The sequence below is a fragment of the Rhincodon typus genome, chromosome 11 (assembly GCF_021869965.1).
Source record: "Rhincodon typus isolate 14 chromosome 11, sRhiTyp1.1, whole genome shotgun sequence".
NCBI classification, from domain to species: Eukaryota; Metazoa; Chordata; class Chondrichthyes; order Orectolobiformes; family Rhincodontidae; genus Rhincodon; species Rhincodon typus.
In genome coordinates, this window is record NC_063342.1 from 57,617,160 (window position 1) to 57,635,582 (window position 18,423).

Genomic DNA, 18,423 nt, shown 5'->3' on the forward strand with positions numbered 1-18,423 from the left:
TCCCAGTCTACTCAGTCTCTCCTCATAATCCAACCCTCTCAACTCTGGAATCAACTGAATCTCCTCTGCACCCCCTCCAGTGCTAGTATATCTCTTCTCAAGTAAGGAGACCAAAACTGCACACAGTACTCCATGTGTGGCCTCACTAGGACTCTATACAGCTGCAGCATAGCCTCCCTGTTTTTAAATTCCATCCCTCTAGCAATGGCAGACAAAATTTCATTTGCCTTTTTTATTACCTGCTGCAATCCTACTTTTAGCGATTCATGCACAAGGACACCCAAGTCCCTCTGCACAGCAGCGTGCTGCAATTTTTTACCATTTAAAACATCGTCCATTTTGCTGTTATTCCTACCAAAATGGATGACCTCACACTAATCAACATTGTACTCCATCTGCCAGACCCTTGCCCACTCACTTAGACTATCTATATCCCTCTGCAGACTTTCAGTGTCTTCTGCACACTTTGCTCTACCACTCACCTTCGTGTCATCTGCAAACTTTGACACACCACACTTAGTCCCCAACTCCAAATCATCTATGTAAATTATAAACAATTACGATCCCAACATTGATCCCTGAGGCACACCACTAGCCACTGACCGCCAACCAGAAAAACACCCATTTACCCCTACTCTTTGCTTTCTGCTGGTCAACCAATCCTCTATCCATGCCAATACATTACCTGTAACACCGTGCAACTTCATTTTATGTAGCAGCCTTTGGTGCGGCACCTTGTCAAATGCCTTCTGGAAATCCAGATACACCACATCCGCAGGTTCCCCATTGTCCACCATGCAAGTAATATCCTCAAAGAATTCCACCAAATTAATTAAACATGACCTACCCTTCATGAACCCATGCTGGGTGTTCCCAATGGGACAATTTATATCCAGATGTCTTGCTATTTCTTCCTTAATGATAGATTCAAGCATTTTCCCCACTACCAAAGTTAAGCTAATTAGCCTATAGTTACCTGCTTTTTGTCTACTTCCTTTTTTAAACAGTGGCGTCACATTGGCTGTTTTCCAATCTGTGGGAACTACCCCAGAGTCCAGCGAATTTTGGTAAATAATTACTAGTGCATTTGCTATTTCCCCCATCACCTTTTTTAGTACCCTGGGATGCATTTCATCAGGGCCAGGAGACTTGTCGACCTTTAGCCCCATTAGCTTGCCCAGCACTGCCTCCTTAGTGATGATGATAGTTTCTAGGTCCTCACCTGCTATAACTTTCTTGCCATTAGTTTTCAGCATGTTATTTGTGTCTTCCGCAGTGAAGACCGACACAAAATAACTGTTTAATGTCTCGGCTATTTCCTCATTCCCAGTTATTAAATTGGCCTTCTCATCCTCTAAAGGACCAACGTTTACCTTCGCCACTCCTTTACAATTTACATATTTATAGAAACTTTTGCTGCCTGTTTTTATATTCTGAGCTAGTTTACTCTCATAATCTATCTTACTTTTCTTTATAACTTTTTTTGTGGCTTTCTGTTGGCCTTTAAAGATTTCCCAGTCTACTAGTTTCCCACTAGTCTGTGCTTTTTTGTACGTTTTTTTTTCAATCTGATACTTTCCTTTATTTCCTTAGACATCTATGGCTGGCTCTCTCTTTTCCTACAGTTCTTCCTTATCACTGGAATATACTTCTGCTGAGCAGTGTGAAAAATCGTTTTGAAAGTCCTCCACTGTTCCTCAATTGACCCACCATAAAGTTTTTGCTCCCATTCTACATTAGCTAACTCCTCCCTCATTCCTTCATAGCCTCCTTTGCTTAAGCAAAGGACATAGGTACTGGATTTAACCTTCTCACGCTCCATCTGTATTCTAAATTCGACCATACTGTGATCGCTCCTTCCGAGAGGATCCCTAACTATGAGATCATTAATTATTCCTGTCTCATTACACAGGACTAGATCTAGGATAGCTTGCTCCCTCGTAGGTTCCATTACATATTGTTCAAGGAAATTATCATGGATGCATTCTACGAACCCCTCCTCAAGGCTGCCATGACCGACCTGGTTTGACCAATCGATATGTAGTTTAAAATCCCCCATGATAATTGCTGTACCATTTTTACATGCATTAGCTATTTCTATGTTTATTGCCCACCCCACCACGATGTCATTATTTGGTGGCCTATAGACCACACCCATCAGTGACTTCTTCTCCCTGCTATTCTTAATTTCCACCCAAATGGATTCAACGTTTTGTTCAGTAGAACCTATATCATCTCTCACTACTGCCCTGATATCATCAGGAAGTGGACTTGATACAAGTTAGGACAAAAACAACAGAGTTGTTGACGATCTTGGGTTTACAGAAATGCATTATTATAGTCGCGTCTAGAGTGAAAATTTCAGAAGCAGATAAACGGAGACAGGGTGGAATCGGGCAATTTTAGAGAGGTGGAAATAGATGGTGTTTACTGATGGTACAGGTATGTAGTTGGAAGCTCAGTTTGCGTGGTTCAATGTCAGACAGTCAGAGGGATGGACTTGGTGGCTGGGGAACAAATTTTGCAGCAGGGACCAAAGAAAATAGCTTCAGTCTTCCCAATATTTAGATGAAAAGAATTTCAGTTCTTCTAATACTGGATATCAGACAAATAGTCTTTAAATTACAGCGAAGGGGTCGAAAGAGGCAATGACGTGGTAAAGTTGGTTATGTCAGTGTCCATGTGGAAACTGACAGTGTATCCTGTGTTAATGGCATGACAAATATTTTTCAAGCTTTCAACTGACTCAGTTAATGAGCGTTTATCGGGGGTTTCATTCAAAATCAGCAACTGCATAACCTCCTCACCCAGCCAATTCAGTGACTTCTTTCATGAAATTGTAATCAGGTTCAAAGACAATGCATGCTTTTGGGCAATTATCGCTTTCAAGTTTTCTCCCATTTTATGTTGTAATGGAACCTGCAAATTATGATTTAATTTACTGTATAAGGCAGATGCGGTAATTATTCATAATTGGAAAAAAAATAGGTATACTTATTTCAGTCCTTCAGTTCTGTAAATCAGAAAATTGTTACATTCCAGAAAAGCACTACTTGTCAGCATTTCATAAGTGTCAATTTAATTTGGAACCGATGTGAGAAGGGGATGAGAAGCAATAAACAAAAATTGCAACTTATGAAGAAGGAAGAGTCACATTGTGATCCCAAACCATGACAAGCAGCAAACACTGCCTCATCAGAAACAAAACAACAGCAAATCTATTGCAACTTTAAATTATTAACCAGTTGTAATCCTAGCTAGGCCATCGCAAACATCAAGGACAGCTTTTAAGTTAGTAGAATAAGTTGACCTCAACTCCAATTCATTCATTTTCTTGGAAATGCACCTTATTTCTGTTGTTTTTGTTACCTAAAGGAGGCACGCATCTGCATTGTTACCCAAGATGCAAGTAATTAGTTTACACATTGATAGCAGAACACTTTTTCTAAGAAGAAAGTAAATTTTACTGTCAAAATTGGAATTCAGTTTGGCTGCATTTTCATTTTTTCACAAGTAATCAATATGTAATTTTGCACACCTATAATCCCTGTTTTACAACAACTTAAACCTACTTAGCATCTTTAGGAAAGAAAAGGCCCAAAGCACAAGAAAGACAGATGCAAAGTACTAATTTAGTACCATGCCCTCAGCTTTTGAATTACTTAAGTTACCTGCCAATCTTTTCTCACTTGCTGTTGGTTTCTCATTTATTTTTCACTTCCCCGGTAAACTTTTTATATTGAGCCTGGTTCTTCTCACTTGTTGTATCTGTCATGGACTTTTTCTGCTTCAACTTACTTTCTCTCTTATCATCCAGGAAGCTCTCGCTTTGCTCTATCTATCCTCCCTTGTGGGATCAACATAAACAAGTTTGTGAGAATAACATGCAAAAATCACATCCTTCCACACTAAATATTCCTTTTCTTAAAACATAACAATATTTATATACCCATTTGCTATTTTGATAGCAGACTAACAAGCAACAAATAGATCTATGGTCAATCTCCCTGTGCAATAAGACCCGATCTTCACCTGATTGCCTGAGGAAGACATTTACCAGGAATGGAAAATATACTTAAGTTTGTTTTCTTCCCCTACGCTGTACTTCAAGTAGAGCAGACACCTCAAATTAGGGCAGGGAATGGTGAAACGTAACTACATATACTACCCAAATGTTACACAGAAAAGTAAAGTTTAATTATTCCATTCAGGTGGTTATTGAAAACATTTGGTAGTTTATAATTTTTTGACTTATGATTGCCTCAAACCTTTAACCATAGGTTACTCAAGAGCATGGAAAAACAGCATGTATTTCAAAGCCATGTTTACAGTGGTGTCCACCTGACACGGCCAAGAGGTGAGGAGCAAGGAGGCATTATCATTTCTGGGCTAGATTGCTTGTAAGAGAGATCGCATGGTTGGAAAGTGCAGACCGTTCTCATTGAAACAGGCAATATCTGACAGTCATCTCACCCTGCTGCAAGTGGGCCTTCTGCTGGATGAGCGTGGAGTAACATTGATGGAACCTGTGAAGAAGTCCTCAAACCCAACCGTCTTGTGCTCCTGCCTAAAGGAGGCTTCACACTAGTCTGCACAGAAGAGAGAAATCTAAAATAAGTTTGCAGATACATTCCTACTGGCATTTATGTGACTAAGCCATGTTTTTATGACAGAGAGAAAGCCTGAAAGGACATATTTACAATTTTCTGGTGGACCAATTTGTTTTGCCTTTCTTTAGGTTGGTTTCCTACAGCCATATTATATCTTGTCCAAGCAGCTACTTTTCATAGCTTGAGTTGATACTTTATGACAAGTACTTTAACTGCCGAGGAAACCACATCAGCTCAATCCTACCTTTAACTGATATTAAAAACAACAAATTAAGAGTCACTTGCCTATAATTACGTACAGCACTGCGTTTATCAGCAAAAATGGTTATTTGATTTCCCTAGTTAAGAACTTTTAGCCCAACACAAACTAGGAATTGAACGAGATCTTACTGTGAAGTACATTATCCACGAAACTATCAGAAAGCTCAAAAAACTATATTCCTTGTAACAACCTTACATTTTCTAAGCGAGAGCTAAGATACAATTCACTACCAAGCGCTAGAAAGATAAGAGTTAAAATTTCAAGTATTTTAGAAATTATAACTAGTTGATACATTTTAATGAGGGCATGGCCACTCCACAGCATTTGATCAATGTGACCCCTGAAGTTCTGTCAATTCAGTTCTCTTTCTGTTTACATTTCATTTCTAGTCACATGCCCCATTTGAATTTTGTGATGATGCCTGTTAGAACAAAAGCTGCACTTAGCACTGTTACAGTTTGGTCGAGAAATCTTAAATCTGCACAATAAATTTAGTTAGTATGAACAGCTTGTACTGGTGACAGGAATGTTAGTAAGGGAGTGGCAGCATAGTGACAATGTAACTCGTCCAGTAAACAAAAGGCCCAGGTTATTGCTTAAAGACACAAGTTCAAATCCCACCACAGTGACTGGTTGAATTTAAAATCTACTAATAAATTTAGAATAAAAAGTGAGTGTCAGCAATGGTGACTAAGAAACTGTTGGATTACCTGGTTCTTGAAGAAATGAAATTTGTCATCCTTATTCAGTCTGGCCTTCATGTCACGACAAAAATAGCAGCTGGTTGAGATTTAAACATGCTCAGAAATGATCTAGTAAACCTACCACTGCATAACCCATTAATGCAGGGACTTAGATATCTATTGTAGATATGTACTACAGTTTCAATAGAGTCATAGAGCTGTACAGCATGGAAACAGAACCTTTGGTCCAACTCGTCCAAGCCGACCAGAAGTTCTAAATAAATCTAGTCCCATTTGCCAGCATTTGGCCCGTATCCCTCTAAATCTTTCCTATTCATGTACCCATCCAGATGCCTTATAAATGTTGTTATAGTACCAGCCTCCATCACTTCCTCTGGCATCTCATTCCACACGTGCACCACCCTCTGCATAAAAAACTCACGACTGCTTTAGATTTTTTTTTAAATTGTACCTGAGTTGGCCAGTTAATTGCCAAAACACATCTGTGCACAAGAAATGCCGAATCATGCGCAATCATCATCAACCAAAAGTGCCAAGTGGATGATCACAGATGTCAGTCTTCAAACAGTTTGATTCACTCCATGTGATATCAAGAAATGGCTGAAGGCACTGCATACTGCAAAGGCTATAACACAATCAACACACTAGCTGAAACGCTGAAGGCACCAGAACTAACTGCTCATCTAGCCAAGCTGTTCCTGTACAATTATAACACTGAGAACAGTTCAACAGTGTGGAAAATTATCCACATATGCCCTGTCTACAAAAATCACAAGTCCAACCTAATCCATTAATCAAAGTGATGGAAGGATACATCATGCAGCACTTACTCAACAATGACATGCCTAAGAATACCTGTTTGGGTTCTCCAGGGCTATTTGACTACAGCATTGGTAAGAGATGTACAAAGGAGCTGAATTCAAGTGGTGAAGTAATAGTGATTATCCTCCACAGCAAGGCAGTAGTGGATCGACTGTGACAACAGCTTAGTCTAACCTTGCTGCCAGTAGAGTAACATCTCAATAGTAAAGCTCCTGCCTTTTAACATTTTCACCACCTGGTCTTTCTTAGAAATTAATGCAAGAAAACTGGTGACAATGATGGGACAACTAACTTGAGATGCACCAGCTTTACCCATTGATCTGTTGGGGAAAAAAGTCATTGCCCTTATTACAGATCTCTGAGGCACTCCAATAAAAAGAAAGGAAATCAAAAGACATTTCTGCACTGAGGCAGGCACAGTCAGCAAGGAAATAAAGAATTCATTTTAGGGAAGATGTTAACTGTGCAGATGAAGCCTGCCATGTGTTCCACCCCAAAGGAACACTGAACCACGAGTGTGCTACATGGAGGGAAAGGTCTTCAGCCAGGGGTGTAGACAAGCAGCCTTAAAAACCTGTCTCAAATGGGAACAAGTAAGGTTAAACCAAACGGCTTCCTGCTCAAAATGGTAGATGACATGACGACATCATGTGATCAGACTCAAACTGACAGTCCACTATACTTCCACAATTAAATAACAATATCAAGGAGACTTCAGAAAATTGAAGTCAATTCACATCAGGAAAACATCCCACCCAGTTGCTGTCATACCTCACACAAAGGAGGAAAGCTATGGTGGTGCAGTTGGAATCCAATCATCTCAGCCACAAGGGCACCACTGTTGAATTTGCCAGGGTAGCGTCCTGGACCCAACCATCTTCCGTTGGTTCATTAATGGATCTTTCTCCATTGCAACGTCATGGGGAGTTGGCTGTTTGCTGATGCTGGTTGTTTGTGTAACATTCGAATGCATTTACAACTCCTGAGATACTGAAGCAGTTTGTGCCCGCATGCAACAAAAATGTGGAAAACATTCAGGCGTGGACTAGGTGTTATTAGCGACCCAAAACTTAACTAACCAAGCACATAAGTTTAATGGCAACTGGACCACATACGAAGCTAAGAGTTCTGCACCAAGTAGTTCCTATCACATCAATGCCCGGATAATATCAAGCATGTGACAGAATACTCAGCATATGCCTGAATGAGTGCTACTCCAACAACATAAGAAGCTCTCCGCTTGAATGGCAATCCACCTGCTGCCACCTTAAACATTCATCTCTTCTACCCTTGGCACACTGTGGTGGCAGTAGCTACTAGCTACAGCCCCTTGCCAATCACCCACCACTTACAAGAATAGGGACAACAGATACTTAGAAACATCAACACCTGCCAGTTTCATTTCAGGTCAGGGATCATCCCGACTTAGAACCATATTCTTGTACTGTTACAGTCATTAGGTCAAAAACTCAGGGTGCTGTTAGGACCCGAATTCTAAGTATACCTGCACCATATCAGCTTTAGCAATTCAAGATGACAGCTCACCACTAAGTTCTCAAGGAACGGACAACAAATGCCTGCAACACTTGCATGCCACGAAAGAATAAAAATGCTGTTTTGCATTTTATGCATATTCAATAGAACTAGCTGCCCAGGGCAAAAAGCATGGAAAACTGGACTTTGAAGACACTAAGTATGACACACAAAAATGTTTTCACACAAAAACATTTATAGGATATTGCAATCTTGAGACTTGCAGTTCTAAATACCTTTCTAAACAACGGGATCCTTGTAGTCTAAAAGGGAAAACAAGCTATGATATATACAAAATTTGCAAATTGGTTATTACCATGCCAAGTTGCAGCTTTGACTAAAAAAATTAGAAATTACAACTCTGTATCTAATCTAAACCATTGCTGCATTTCTAAAAAAAAACAAAATTTCTTTGAATATATTAAATACATATTACCTTTTCTTTAAAAGTCTGTTATCCCAGTTAACATACTAGTAATTTTAACGTAACTCCAACATAGAGTCAGAGTTTTTACAGCAAGGAAAGAGGCCCACTATGTCCCCACCAGTCATCAAGCATCCATCTAGTCTAGCCCCACTTTCCAGCATTTTGGCACATAGCCTTGTATTATATTGCATTTCAAGTGTTCAACTAAATTATTCTCACATGTTTCAAAGGTTCCCACTACTATCACTTTTCAGACATTGAGTTCCAAATATCTCCAACCCTCTGGCTGAATTATTTTTCCTACAAATGCTCTCTAAAACACCCGATCTTACCTTAAAACAGTGCTCCCTGGTTACTGACCCCTTGAAGGGGTCAAGTTTCTCCCTATCTACCCTGTCTATGCCCCTCAGAACTTTGTGCACTGCAATCACATTCCCCCTTCAGTCTTTGCTCCAAGGGAAATAAAACCCTGGCTCATCTGGTCTGCCTTCATTGTTGAACTGTTCCAGCCCAGGCAACATCCCGGTGAATCTCTTCTGCACCCCCTGTTGTGCAATTGCATCCCTCCTATAATGTGATGACTGGAACTGCAAGTAGTATTCCAGCTGTGGCCAAATTAATGCTCTATCGTAACCTCCTTACTCTTGCATTCAATACCTTCACTAATAAAGGCAAGTATCCTCCATGCCTTCTTCACCGCTTTACCTACCTGTCCAGTTGCCAAGGATCTATGGGCACGCACATCACGATCTCTCTGATCTCTGTAGTTCCTAGGGTCCTATTCCTTGCCTTGTTAGTCCTGCCAAAATGTATCACCTCACACTTTTCAAGATTAAATTCTATTGGCTGCTGTTTAGCCCATCTAACCAGCTCATCTATATCATCCTGCAGTCTAAGGCTTTCCTCCTTGCTATTTGACACATCACCAATTTTCATGTCATCTGCAAAGTTACTGATCTCACCTCCAACATTCATATCAAGATCATTAATGCACACAACAAACAGCAAGCAACCCAGCTCCAAACCCTATGATTCAACACTAGGCACAAGCTTCCTTCAATCATCAACCTCTGATTTCTACCACTAAGCTAATTTTGGATCCATTTTGCCAAATTGTCCTGGATCCCAAGAGGCTCTTTGCTTCTTAACCAGTGTGTCATGCGAGATCTTGTCAAAAGCCTTACTGAATCCACGTAGATTATAGCAACTGCATTACCCTCACCTACACATCTCGTCATCTGCTCAAAAAATTCAAATCAAAAGATATAGTGACTAGTTTCGATTAATCCTTACATCTCCATTTGGAGATTAATTCTCCTCCTCAAATGTTGCCAATGGTTTCCCTGCCACATATGTTAGACTCACTGGCCAGTAGTTTCCTGATTTATCCCAACCACCCTTCTTGAGTTGCGGTCCCATAATTAATGTCAGAGCCCACTGCAATCGCCTCCTTTGCCTGCCACTACAACTTTGGATCTATGTACGAAAACTTAATACGTAAAAAGACTTGGAAGACCAATCGTAATAACTTTCATTTGAAGAAACGCGAAGCAAATTGAAGTCTTCTTTCTACGAACAAAGTCGACTCTCCAAGTTTGACCCTTTGGAATTTACGCTAGGATTGTGTTGCATCCTCGGGCTCACGCTCCAGGCGGAAGGTGCTTACAGGATAGGCGAAAAGAAGAAGACAGTCTGGGAAGCTGAAAGTTGCGGCCCGTTAACCTGCCCTGAAGAGCATCAATTCCTGGTCGGTGCCTCACACTCACCAACATCAGTAGCTGCCACTCCGCATTCACAGCCCGTTTGAACACAGCTCAGGAGGACCCCGGCGCTCTTTCCTCTCTCAGCACTTTGCCGCCAACGGGGTTAGCGCCGTGTTTTCCACTTTCTTCCCCCCCCCAACCCACCCCCGAAGCTCGGCGTCAACTCCGACCGACCGCCATCTTCTCCACCACCGGCCAGGGCCACTAACGTCACTTCCGCCAGACCCTTCAAAACTTCGGGGAACAGCTTCCGGGAAAAGGTCATCACCCGGCTTCTGGGGGCGGGGCCTGGTGTGCATCACGTGCGCTGTGGGGTGTTGAGTCGTTGCGGGGGGGGCGCGGTGGTGAGAGCTGATGCCGAAAGGGCCTGGGCCTGGTGCTGAGTGACTGGTTAAAGGTTTCCTTATGGAAGTTCAGGGTATCGAGGTGTATCGCGGGTCAAATTCTGACCTGAGCCCGGAGCAGGAGGTCTGATCGATCGAGTGGACATGCTGGTCCCCCTTCCCCTCCCTGGCCAACAACACTGGTCCCAGGGAAAGCCTCTACTCCAAACACCGAGCCTTCGGACACTGACATTTGCTGTCGAACTAGTATTTACTGTGCCTTAAGATGGTGAAACCTTCCCGGTGTGATTCACAGGGGCGTTTTGCAAAATTTAGTCAAAAGGCCAAAGAAAGTATTGGACAAGGTGGAGATAGTAGGAACTGCAGATGCTGGAGAATCCGAGACAACAAGGTGTAGAGCTGGATGAACACAGCAGGCCAAGCAGCATCATAGGAGCAGGAAGGCTGACGTTTCTGGCCTAGAGAAGGGACAAGGTGGAGAGTTTTGAAGTAGAGGGGTTTGCGGAGGGATTTCCAGTGCTGGGTCTCACACAGCTGAAGACGTTACTCACACTGGCAGGGCCGTTAAAGTCTGCGATGCTCAAAAAAGACCAGAGTTGATTGAGTGCAAATATCCTCCGTTACATTGATGACTGTATCGGCGCCGCCTCGTGCTCCCACGAGGAGCTCGAACAGTTCATCCACTTCACTAACACCTTCCACCCCAACCTTAAGTTTACCTGGACCATCTCTAACACCTCTCTCCCCTTCCTGGACCTCTCTGTCTCCATATCGGGCAACCACCTAGAAACCGATATTCATTTCAAGCCCACTGACTCCCACAGCTACCTAGAATACTCCTCCTCCCACCCACCTTCCTGCAAAAATGCTATCCCCTATTACCAATTCCTTCGCCTCTGCCGCATCTGCTCCCAGGATGAGGCATTCCACTCCCGTACATCTCAGTTGTCCTCATTTTTCAAGGACCGTAACTTCCCCCCCTCCGTGGTCGAGAACGCCCTCAACCATGTCTCCCACATCTCCCGCAACTCATCCCTCACACCCCGTCCACGCAATAAGAACCAAAAAAGAATCCCCCTCGTCCTCACGTACTACCCCACCAACCTCCGGATCCAACGCATCATCCTCCGACACTTCCGCCATCTGCAATCCGACCCCACCACCAAAGACATCTTTCCCTCCCCACCCTTATCTGCTTTCTGGAGGGACCACTCTCTCCGTGACTCCCTTGTCCGCTCCACACTCCCCTCCAGCTCCACCACACCCGGCACTTTTCCCTGCAACCGCAGGAAGTGCTACACCTGCCCCCATACCGCCTCCCTCACCACCATCCCAGGCCCCAAGAAGACTTTCCACATCAAGCAGATTATCACCTGCACATCTGCCAATGTGGTATACCGCATCCGCTGTACCCGGTGTGGCTTCCTCTACATCGGGGAAACCAAGCGGAGGCTCAGGGACCGCTTTGCAGAACACCTACGCTCGGTTCGCAATAAGCAACTGCACCTCCCAGTCGCGAACCATTTCAACTCCCCCTCCCATTCCTCAAGACAACATGTCCATCCTAGGCCTCCTGCAGTGCCACAACGATGCCACCCGAAGGTTGCAGGAACAGCAACTCATATTCCGCTTGGGAACCCTGCAGCCCAATGGTATCAATGTGGATTTCACAAGTTTCAAAATCTCCCCTCCCCCTACCGCATCCCAAAACCAGTCCAGCTCGTCCCTGCCTCCCTAACCTGTCCTTCCTCCCACCTATCCCCTCCTCCCACCTCAAGCCGCACCTCCATCTCCTACCGACTAACCTCATCCCGCCCCCTTGACCTGTCCGCCCTCCCTGGACTGACCTATCCCCTCCCTAACTCCCCACCTACACTCACCTTTACTGGCCCCGTCCCCGCCTCTTCGACCTGTTTGTTTCCTCTCCTCTATCCATCTTCTATCCGCCTCCCACTCTCTCCCTATTTATTTCAGAACCCCCTTCCCCTCCCCCTTTTCTGATGAAGGGTCTAGGCCCGAAACGTCAGCCTCTCTGTTCCTATGATGCTGCTTGGCGTGCTGTGTTCATCCAGCTCTGCACCTTGTTGTCTCGGATTCACCAGCATCTGCAGTTCCTACTATCTCTCCCAGAGAGTTGTGTTGGGCCGGGGGAGACTTCATAGACAGAGGAGGAAGATCACACAAGAAAAATGAGGAAGGAAAACTAAAATTAGGATCAAAAACGAATTGCTGGAAAAGCTCAGCAGGTCTGGCAGCATTGGGGAGAAAAATCAGAGTCAACGTTTCAGGTTGACTGACCCTTCTGACCTTTTTTCAGCAATTTCTGTTTTGAATCGAATTGAATCATTTATTGTCACGTGTTCAATGTCAAAGTACATGAAAAGTGTGTACCTTCGCCGTACGTACATGGCGCCGTTCACATTAACTTAGAATAAGCGAAAAAATATATAACCAAAGAGATTCAACTTTCCACTGCCGCAGTCCCACTCCGGGCTTTCCAGCCCCTGCCATACCTCCGCCAGAGTCCCTCTCCGGGCTTTGCAGTTCTTCGGGATTTTATTTAAAATTAGGATTTTGCTTAACCTAGCAATTACAGGGATGATAGTGGACAGGACCTGGTGCTGGGGCAGTGACATTTGGTCCAGTTTTATACCCTATAGTCTTATTTTCAGCTGGTTAGACCCTTCTAGTAGCAGATGCCTATATTTTAAATATTTTCATTTTGAAATATCTCTAAACCCCACAATTGTCGACAAAAACAGAAACTACTGGTGAAACTCAGCAGGTCTGGCAGATTCTGCCACTGATATTCTGATGAAGATTCACCAGACTTGAAACATTTACTCTGCTTTCTTACCACAGATGCTGCCAGACCTACTGAGTGTTGCCAGCAATTTCTGTTGTTGTTTTAGATCTCCAGCATCTGCAGTTCTGTGTTTTATTTTACCCACAATTGTTTATGTGCATTGGAGTGTATGATATCTTGCCATAGCTTGTGAGCTTGGTGTATGCGATTTGCAACGTAACAGATAAACTCACAGCCTACTCCCATTTGGGTGTTGGAGCTACAGGAGTCCAGAGACTGCCAAACAGCTGTTTAAAGGGATTTACATGTGACTTCTCAGGGAGGTGCTTTTGCTACTGTATAATTATTGGAAGTATTACATAGGAAGAGCTGTCACAAATTGTTCAAGTTAAAAGTGACTGTAACCTCTCAACCAAAACTCTTCCACCTCAGCTATTCAGAGACAGCTTTTGCTAACTCGACCTCAGAAGAAGCAGTGTCTTTGAGGTGGTTATATTCTTTGAAGAAAGAAATGAGCATGGCAAGAATATCACTTTCAGAGCCTCAATTTCTATGCCTCCAAATTCTTCTACGTTAGAATCAGAGTTCAGAAGGAGGCCATTTGGCCCATCAAGTCTGTACCAATCTCCTGAAGAGCATCCCACTCCATAACCCCATGTTTACCCTGGCTAATCCACTTAGTTTGCATCCCTGAATACCTTGGGACAATTTAACACATCCAATCCACCTACTCTGCATGTTTTTTGGACAGTGTGAGGAAACCCATGCAGACATGGGGAAAATGTGCATACTTAACACACAGTCATCCAAGGCTGGAATCAAATCCAGGTCCCTAGTGCTCTGAGGCAGCAGTGCTAACCACTATGCCACCTTGCTGCCCTGTGCATGTTGGAGCCGGCTACACTTCCAACACCTCACAATTCTTTGTACATTTCTAGGTCGGGGAGGTAACCAAGGACACTTACACAAGGAGAAGACACCTCATCATATTCTCCTTAAGCAGAGAGTAGCAAGGGAAGTGTACTTGTCACTTTGCAAGGGTAGAAGGAGTCCTAATGGTGCAAGGAGTCAGAGGCTGCACCTATATTTTTTTGTTGGTGCCCCATAAAATAGAGAGTTGTTCTGAAAGCAAAATGAGTTACACTCTCTTTATGTGTAGTTGGAATGTGACAACGAAAGGAACAGCATGTTGATTAATTGGTCTGTCTCCTAGCAGCAGCCGTGGTGCTTTTATCTTGCTTTGATCAGCTATTCTGACCACTAAGCTGAACCTGAGGATGACTGCTTGGTGGCAGGGGCTAACCTTGCTACGTATGGCTCACAGCACCTTTCTGCCTGGCCACAGGGTGCAATGATCATACATTGAGAACCATGCTGCAGCTGCAATCCAGGAATATAAGAGAAATGTGAGATGGGTTCCTTTGTTTTAAAGTTGTACAAATATGACATATTTGGGAGGGGTTATGGAATACAGTTACAAGACACTTTATTGAACTAATTTAATGCTTTAATCGACAACTAATAAAGGTACTTACAATTATAGCACAAAACTGATTAATCATGGTATTGAATTGAATTGAATCATTTATTGTCACGTATTCGATGTAAAAATGCAGTGAAAAGTGTGTACCTTCACCGTACATACATGGCGCCATTCACATGAACTTAGAACAAGATAAGAATAAAAAAGATGAGTCCAACTTTCCTTTCCACTGCCGCAGTCCCACTCAGGGCTTTCCAGCCCTCTCCATGCCTCCGCCAGCATCCCACTCTGGGCTGCCTCATTGGCCCGCTCTCACCAGCCCAGTCTTGAGCTGCCGCCATCGCTCTGGCCCACGCTTGATTCTCTGTCGCTGCAGGACACAACTGACACATTCAGTTCCCGCCATGTGGTTCCCAGTCATGACCCAGCTCCTTCCCAACTCCTTAGGTAGGTATTTAAAAGGGGTGGCGGGGTTGGGGGGAGGGGAATAGAATTACTACAGAGGGAGAGAGAAGGGAGAAAAAAAATAGGATGGACAAAGAAAGAAAACTGGTGAGCAGAGTGAAGCTCCGAATGGAGCTACTAACCCTGCTGCCATCATGTAATTAATGGTTTGGAACTTTCGGAGAAATTCTGCTACGAAGCAACTTATGTAGCTGAGTTCTGAGGAAGGGTCACCGGACCTGAAACACTAACTCTGTTTTCTCCTTCACAGATGCTGCCAGACCTGCTGAGCTTTTTCCAGCAACTTTGTTTTTGTTCCTTATTTACAGCATCCACAGTTCTTTTGGTTTTTAACTTAATGTAGCTATTTGATACAGATGATTGGACAAATTGGTATGATGTAAATTATAGGCTGTAGTATAAGTAAGCACAAAATGAAATATCTGTAACTGTGCTACTGCAATAAAGTTTAAAAATGTGAAATCTTGTCATGTGATCATTTTTGTTAGTTGTTCTGAAAGTCTGGACTTGATAAAATTGGCAGCAATGGAAATTAGCCAATACAACTGGATCACTGACCTCATGCATATGAAGAATGGTCACTTAAATGAGCTGATGGATGACTCCTTAGTGGCTCTGCAATTGCAGCTCACTCAAGTCATTATCTTCAGAGTAAAAATCATTTCTCTTTTTTAAATTTATCAATATCTATAGGGTTCATAACACATATTTTGTATTAAACAATTAAAATAAAGTGAAATGTATTAGTCAATTATGTGTCCATTCTGAAAATTTATTAATGTCTTCTTGCACTTTTTTGCAATCCTCTTCAACATTGAATTTAGAAATAGCATTTTTGATTCCTAAAACCACCATATCAATTCTGCATCTCTCAAATTTTAAATTGTTAACCTAAGTTATGAACAACAGTGATCCCAGACTGATTGTGTGGGTCTCCACTTTCCATCTTTTGCTGCTCTGAATAATCACTCTTTACCCGTACTGTCTGTTTCTGTTTTACAGTCAGCTCACAACCTGGTACTTGAGTCCTGATTCTGTGGGCTCAACTTTACTATTATGTAGTATCTTACTGAAGACTTTTTGGAAGGAAGAATTTTGAAATTCTCTTAACATCAGTTTGTCACCTTGGTATCCATTTCAACCTAAAATGAAGCTTTTAACTCCATACTCTCTCCTTCACAAACACAGTAAACACCTGTCCATTCACCTAATGGTGAATCATGTGTCCACATCTTTGCAACTTCCAGGCATGACTTTTTTTCCAACAATCCACTGGTTACTTAAGCTCATACAAAACTCTGCTTATATCTTTGCTGCTGTAGGTTATCTCCTAATTTTCCAATAACTCAAATTAAAAATCCTCATTTTCAAATACTTTAATTCACCCCATCCCCATATCAATGTGTACTCCTTCAGTCTTACAGCCTTCTCCGATTGAACTCTCTGTTCCTCTGTCTTTAGCCCCTTGTGCTTCCCCTCCATCCTTCACCTTCAGCTGCTTAGACTTACAATCTAAAACCACGAGATCAATTCTGTATCTCTTATCTCATTTAAGATTATTTTCACCTCTTTTAGTAAGCTTTGGTTATCACTTATTAGTGTTTTTGAATGTGCCTTTGTAAAGCACCTTAAGAAATTTTAAAGGCAATGTATAAATGCAAATTAATGTGTTTGGAAAGATACATATCTGTTGAGAGAAAAGCTTAATTGATGATTTGGGCAGACACTTCTATCAGAACCGTTATTCCTCTCTATATGGGAATGGACCTATTGTGTAATTGATCACTTTTATAATGAAAAATATGTTCTATTGTCACTTTTTAAATTACTTATCCTGAACTTAATCCATATCTGGTTACAAAATTATAGTTTATGCCCTCATAAATTTAGTTTTCCTGCTAAGTTGGTATCTTACGAAAATCTGGTGTGAAGATTGCAAATCATAATTTTCAGCTTTGATGCACTACACAGGAAGAAGCTGAGGGCAAGATTCCCAGTTCAGTCAACATTCTTTGTAAAATAGAGTTCTATTGCTCAATGTCAAATAAATTTTCAGTATCTTTTATCTTACTGATCAAACTTAGGGATTGAGGATACTCTTGTTGTCAAGCTTACTGTCTTGATCTTGATTCTTTGTTAGCTTAGGTTGACACTGCCTTAAGATAAATGCTGCAACATTTTAGGGATATATAAGTTACAGGACCTGAAAAAGGATGATACCAACATTGTATATCAGTGTTTCTCTTATGTAAAAAGCAGTATTGCCTTAGAAACAGCTTGGACCCTGGGATTTTGTGAAAGTGTATGGTTCTAAAATCCACAGAAATATTAGGACCAGAACAATCATTTCCACAACAGGAAATATAACAAATACGCAGGATCTTTTTTCATGAAAGTTATGATATTTACTCTGTTATTTACTATATTATTTAAAAGGAGTCATGCCACCACTAAAATAGAAAACAGAATAATTTCAAGAAGTGTGAATAATTTGTTCAATATTATTTAGACATGACGTTAATGTATTATTTGTGCCTGTTGTGAGCAGAGTGCCAAATGTTATGCACCAGGGGAAACAAATCATTTCAATAACAGGTCACAGTGCAGTTATTGCTCCTTTTCTTAGCAAACTGCTCAACTGATTCAGGTTGGCAATGTCGATGTCATGGCAGAGTTTAGTTGAAGAGCTGAAAAAATTCAAAACTGATGCAAATATACAAGAGGTCCATTTCCATATAGAGAGGAATAACGGATCCAATTTCTCTCCGATGGTAACTGGCGCTGATCTAAATGTTGTTAAGAAGTGCGAGTATCATGCAACAAGTTAATTTTATTCAGTAACTGGTAAAACTGCAAACGGACAGGAATCCAGTTGATGAAAGATCAAAACCTAAAACACTTTCTTTCTCAACAGGTGCTGACAAAGCTGCTGAGTATTTCCAGTGTTTTCTATTTTTATCTCACATTTCTAAAATCGATAATACTTAGTTTTTCGGTTCATTAGCAGCTACATAAAATAATGCAGCATTCAATCTATAATTGCAATACTTAGTTTGTGTCCAAAGTTAAACTCAAGACAAATCTGTGACCTCTACGACCTAGAACAAGGACAGCAGATGAATGTGAACACTACTAGTGGCAAGTATCCCTCTAAGTTGCACACCATGCTGACTAGGAACTAAATTGCTGTTCCTTCTGTATCTC

The 18,423-nt window shown here is 42.0% G+C and overlaps 1 protein-coding gene across 6 annotated transcripts in view; it reads right to left on the reverse strand.

The window, feature by feature from the left end:
* Positions 1 to 10,242, reverse strand: part of klhl15 (kelch-like family member 15) — a 24,842-nt gene extending 14,600 nt beyond the window's left edge. For 2 of the 6 annotated variants that reach the window (XM_020520793.2, XM_048603375.1), the window contains exons 1-2: positions 4,474 to 4,584; positions 3,672 to 3,847 (exon numbers count right to left, since the gene is read on the reverse strand). Coding sequence is in view for 2 of the 6 variants with exons in the window: in XM_048603374.1 (XP_048459331.1) it covers positions 4,474 to 4,589; positions 5,583 to 5,633 (167 nt within the window). In the remaining 4 variants the exon portion in view is untranslated. Of the gene's footprint in view, positions 1 to 3,671; positions 3,848 to 4,473; positions 4,590 to 5,582; positions 5,749 to 10,124 lie in introns of those variants that run through there. The other 4 variants (XM_020520779.2, XM_048603374.1, XM_020520801.2 and 1 more) reach the window with 4 other exon arrangements.
* Between the last annotated feature and the right edge of the window lie 8,181 nt (positions 10,243 to 18,423).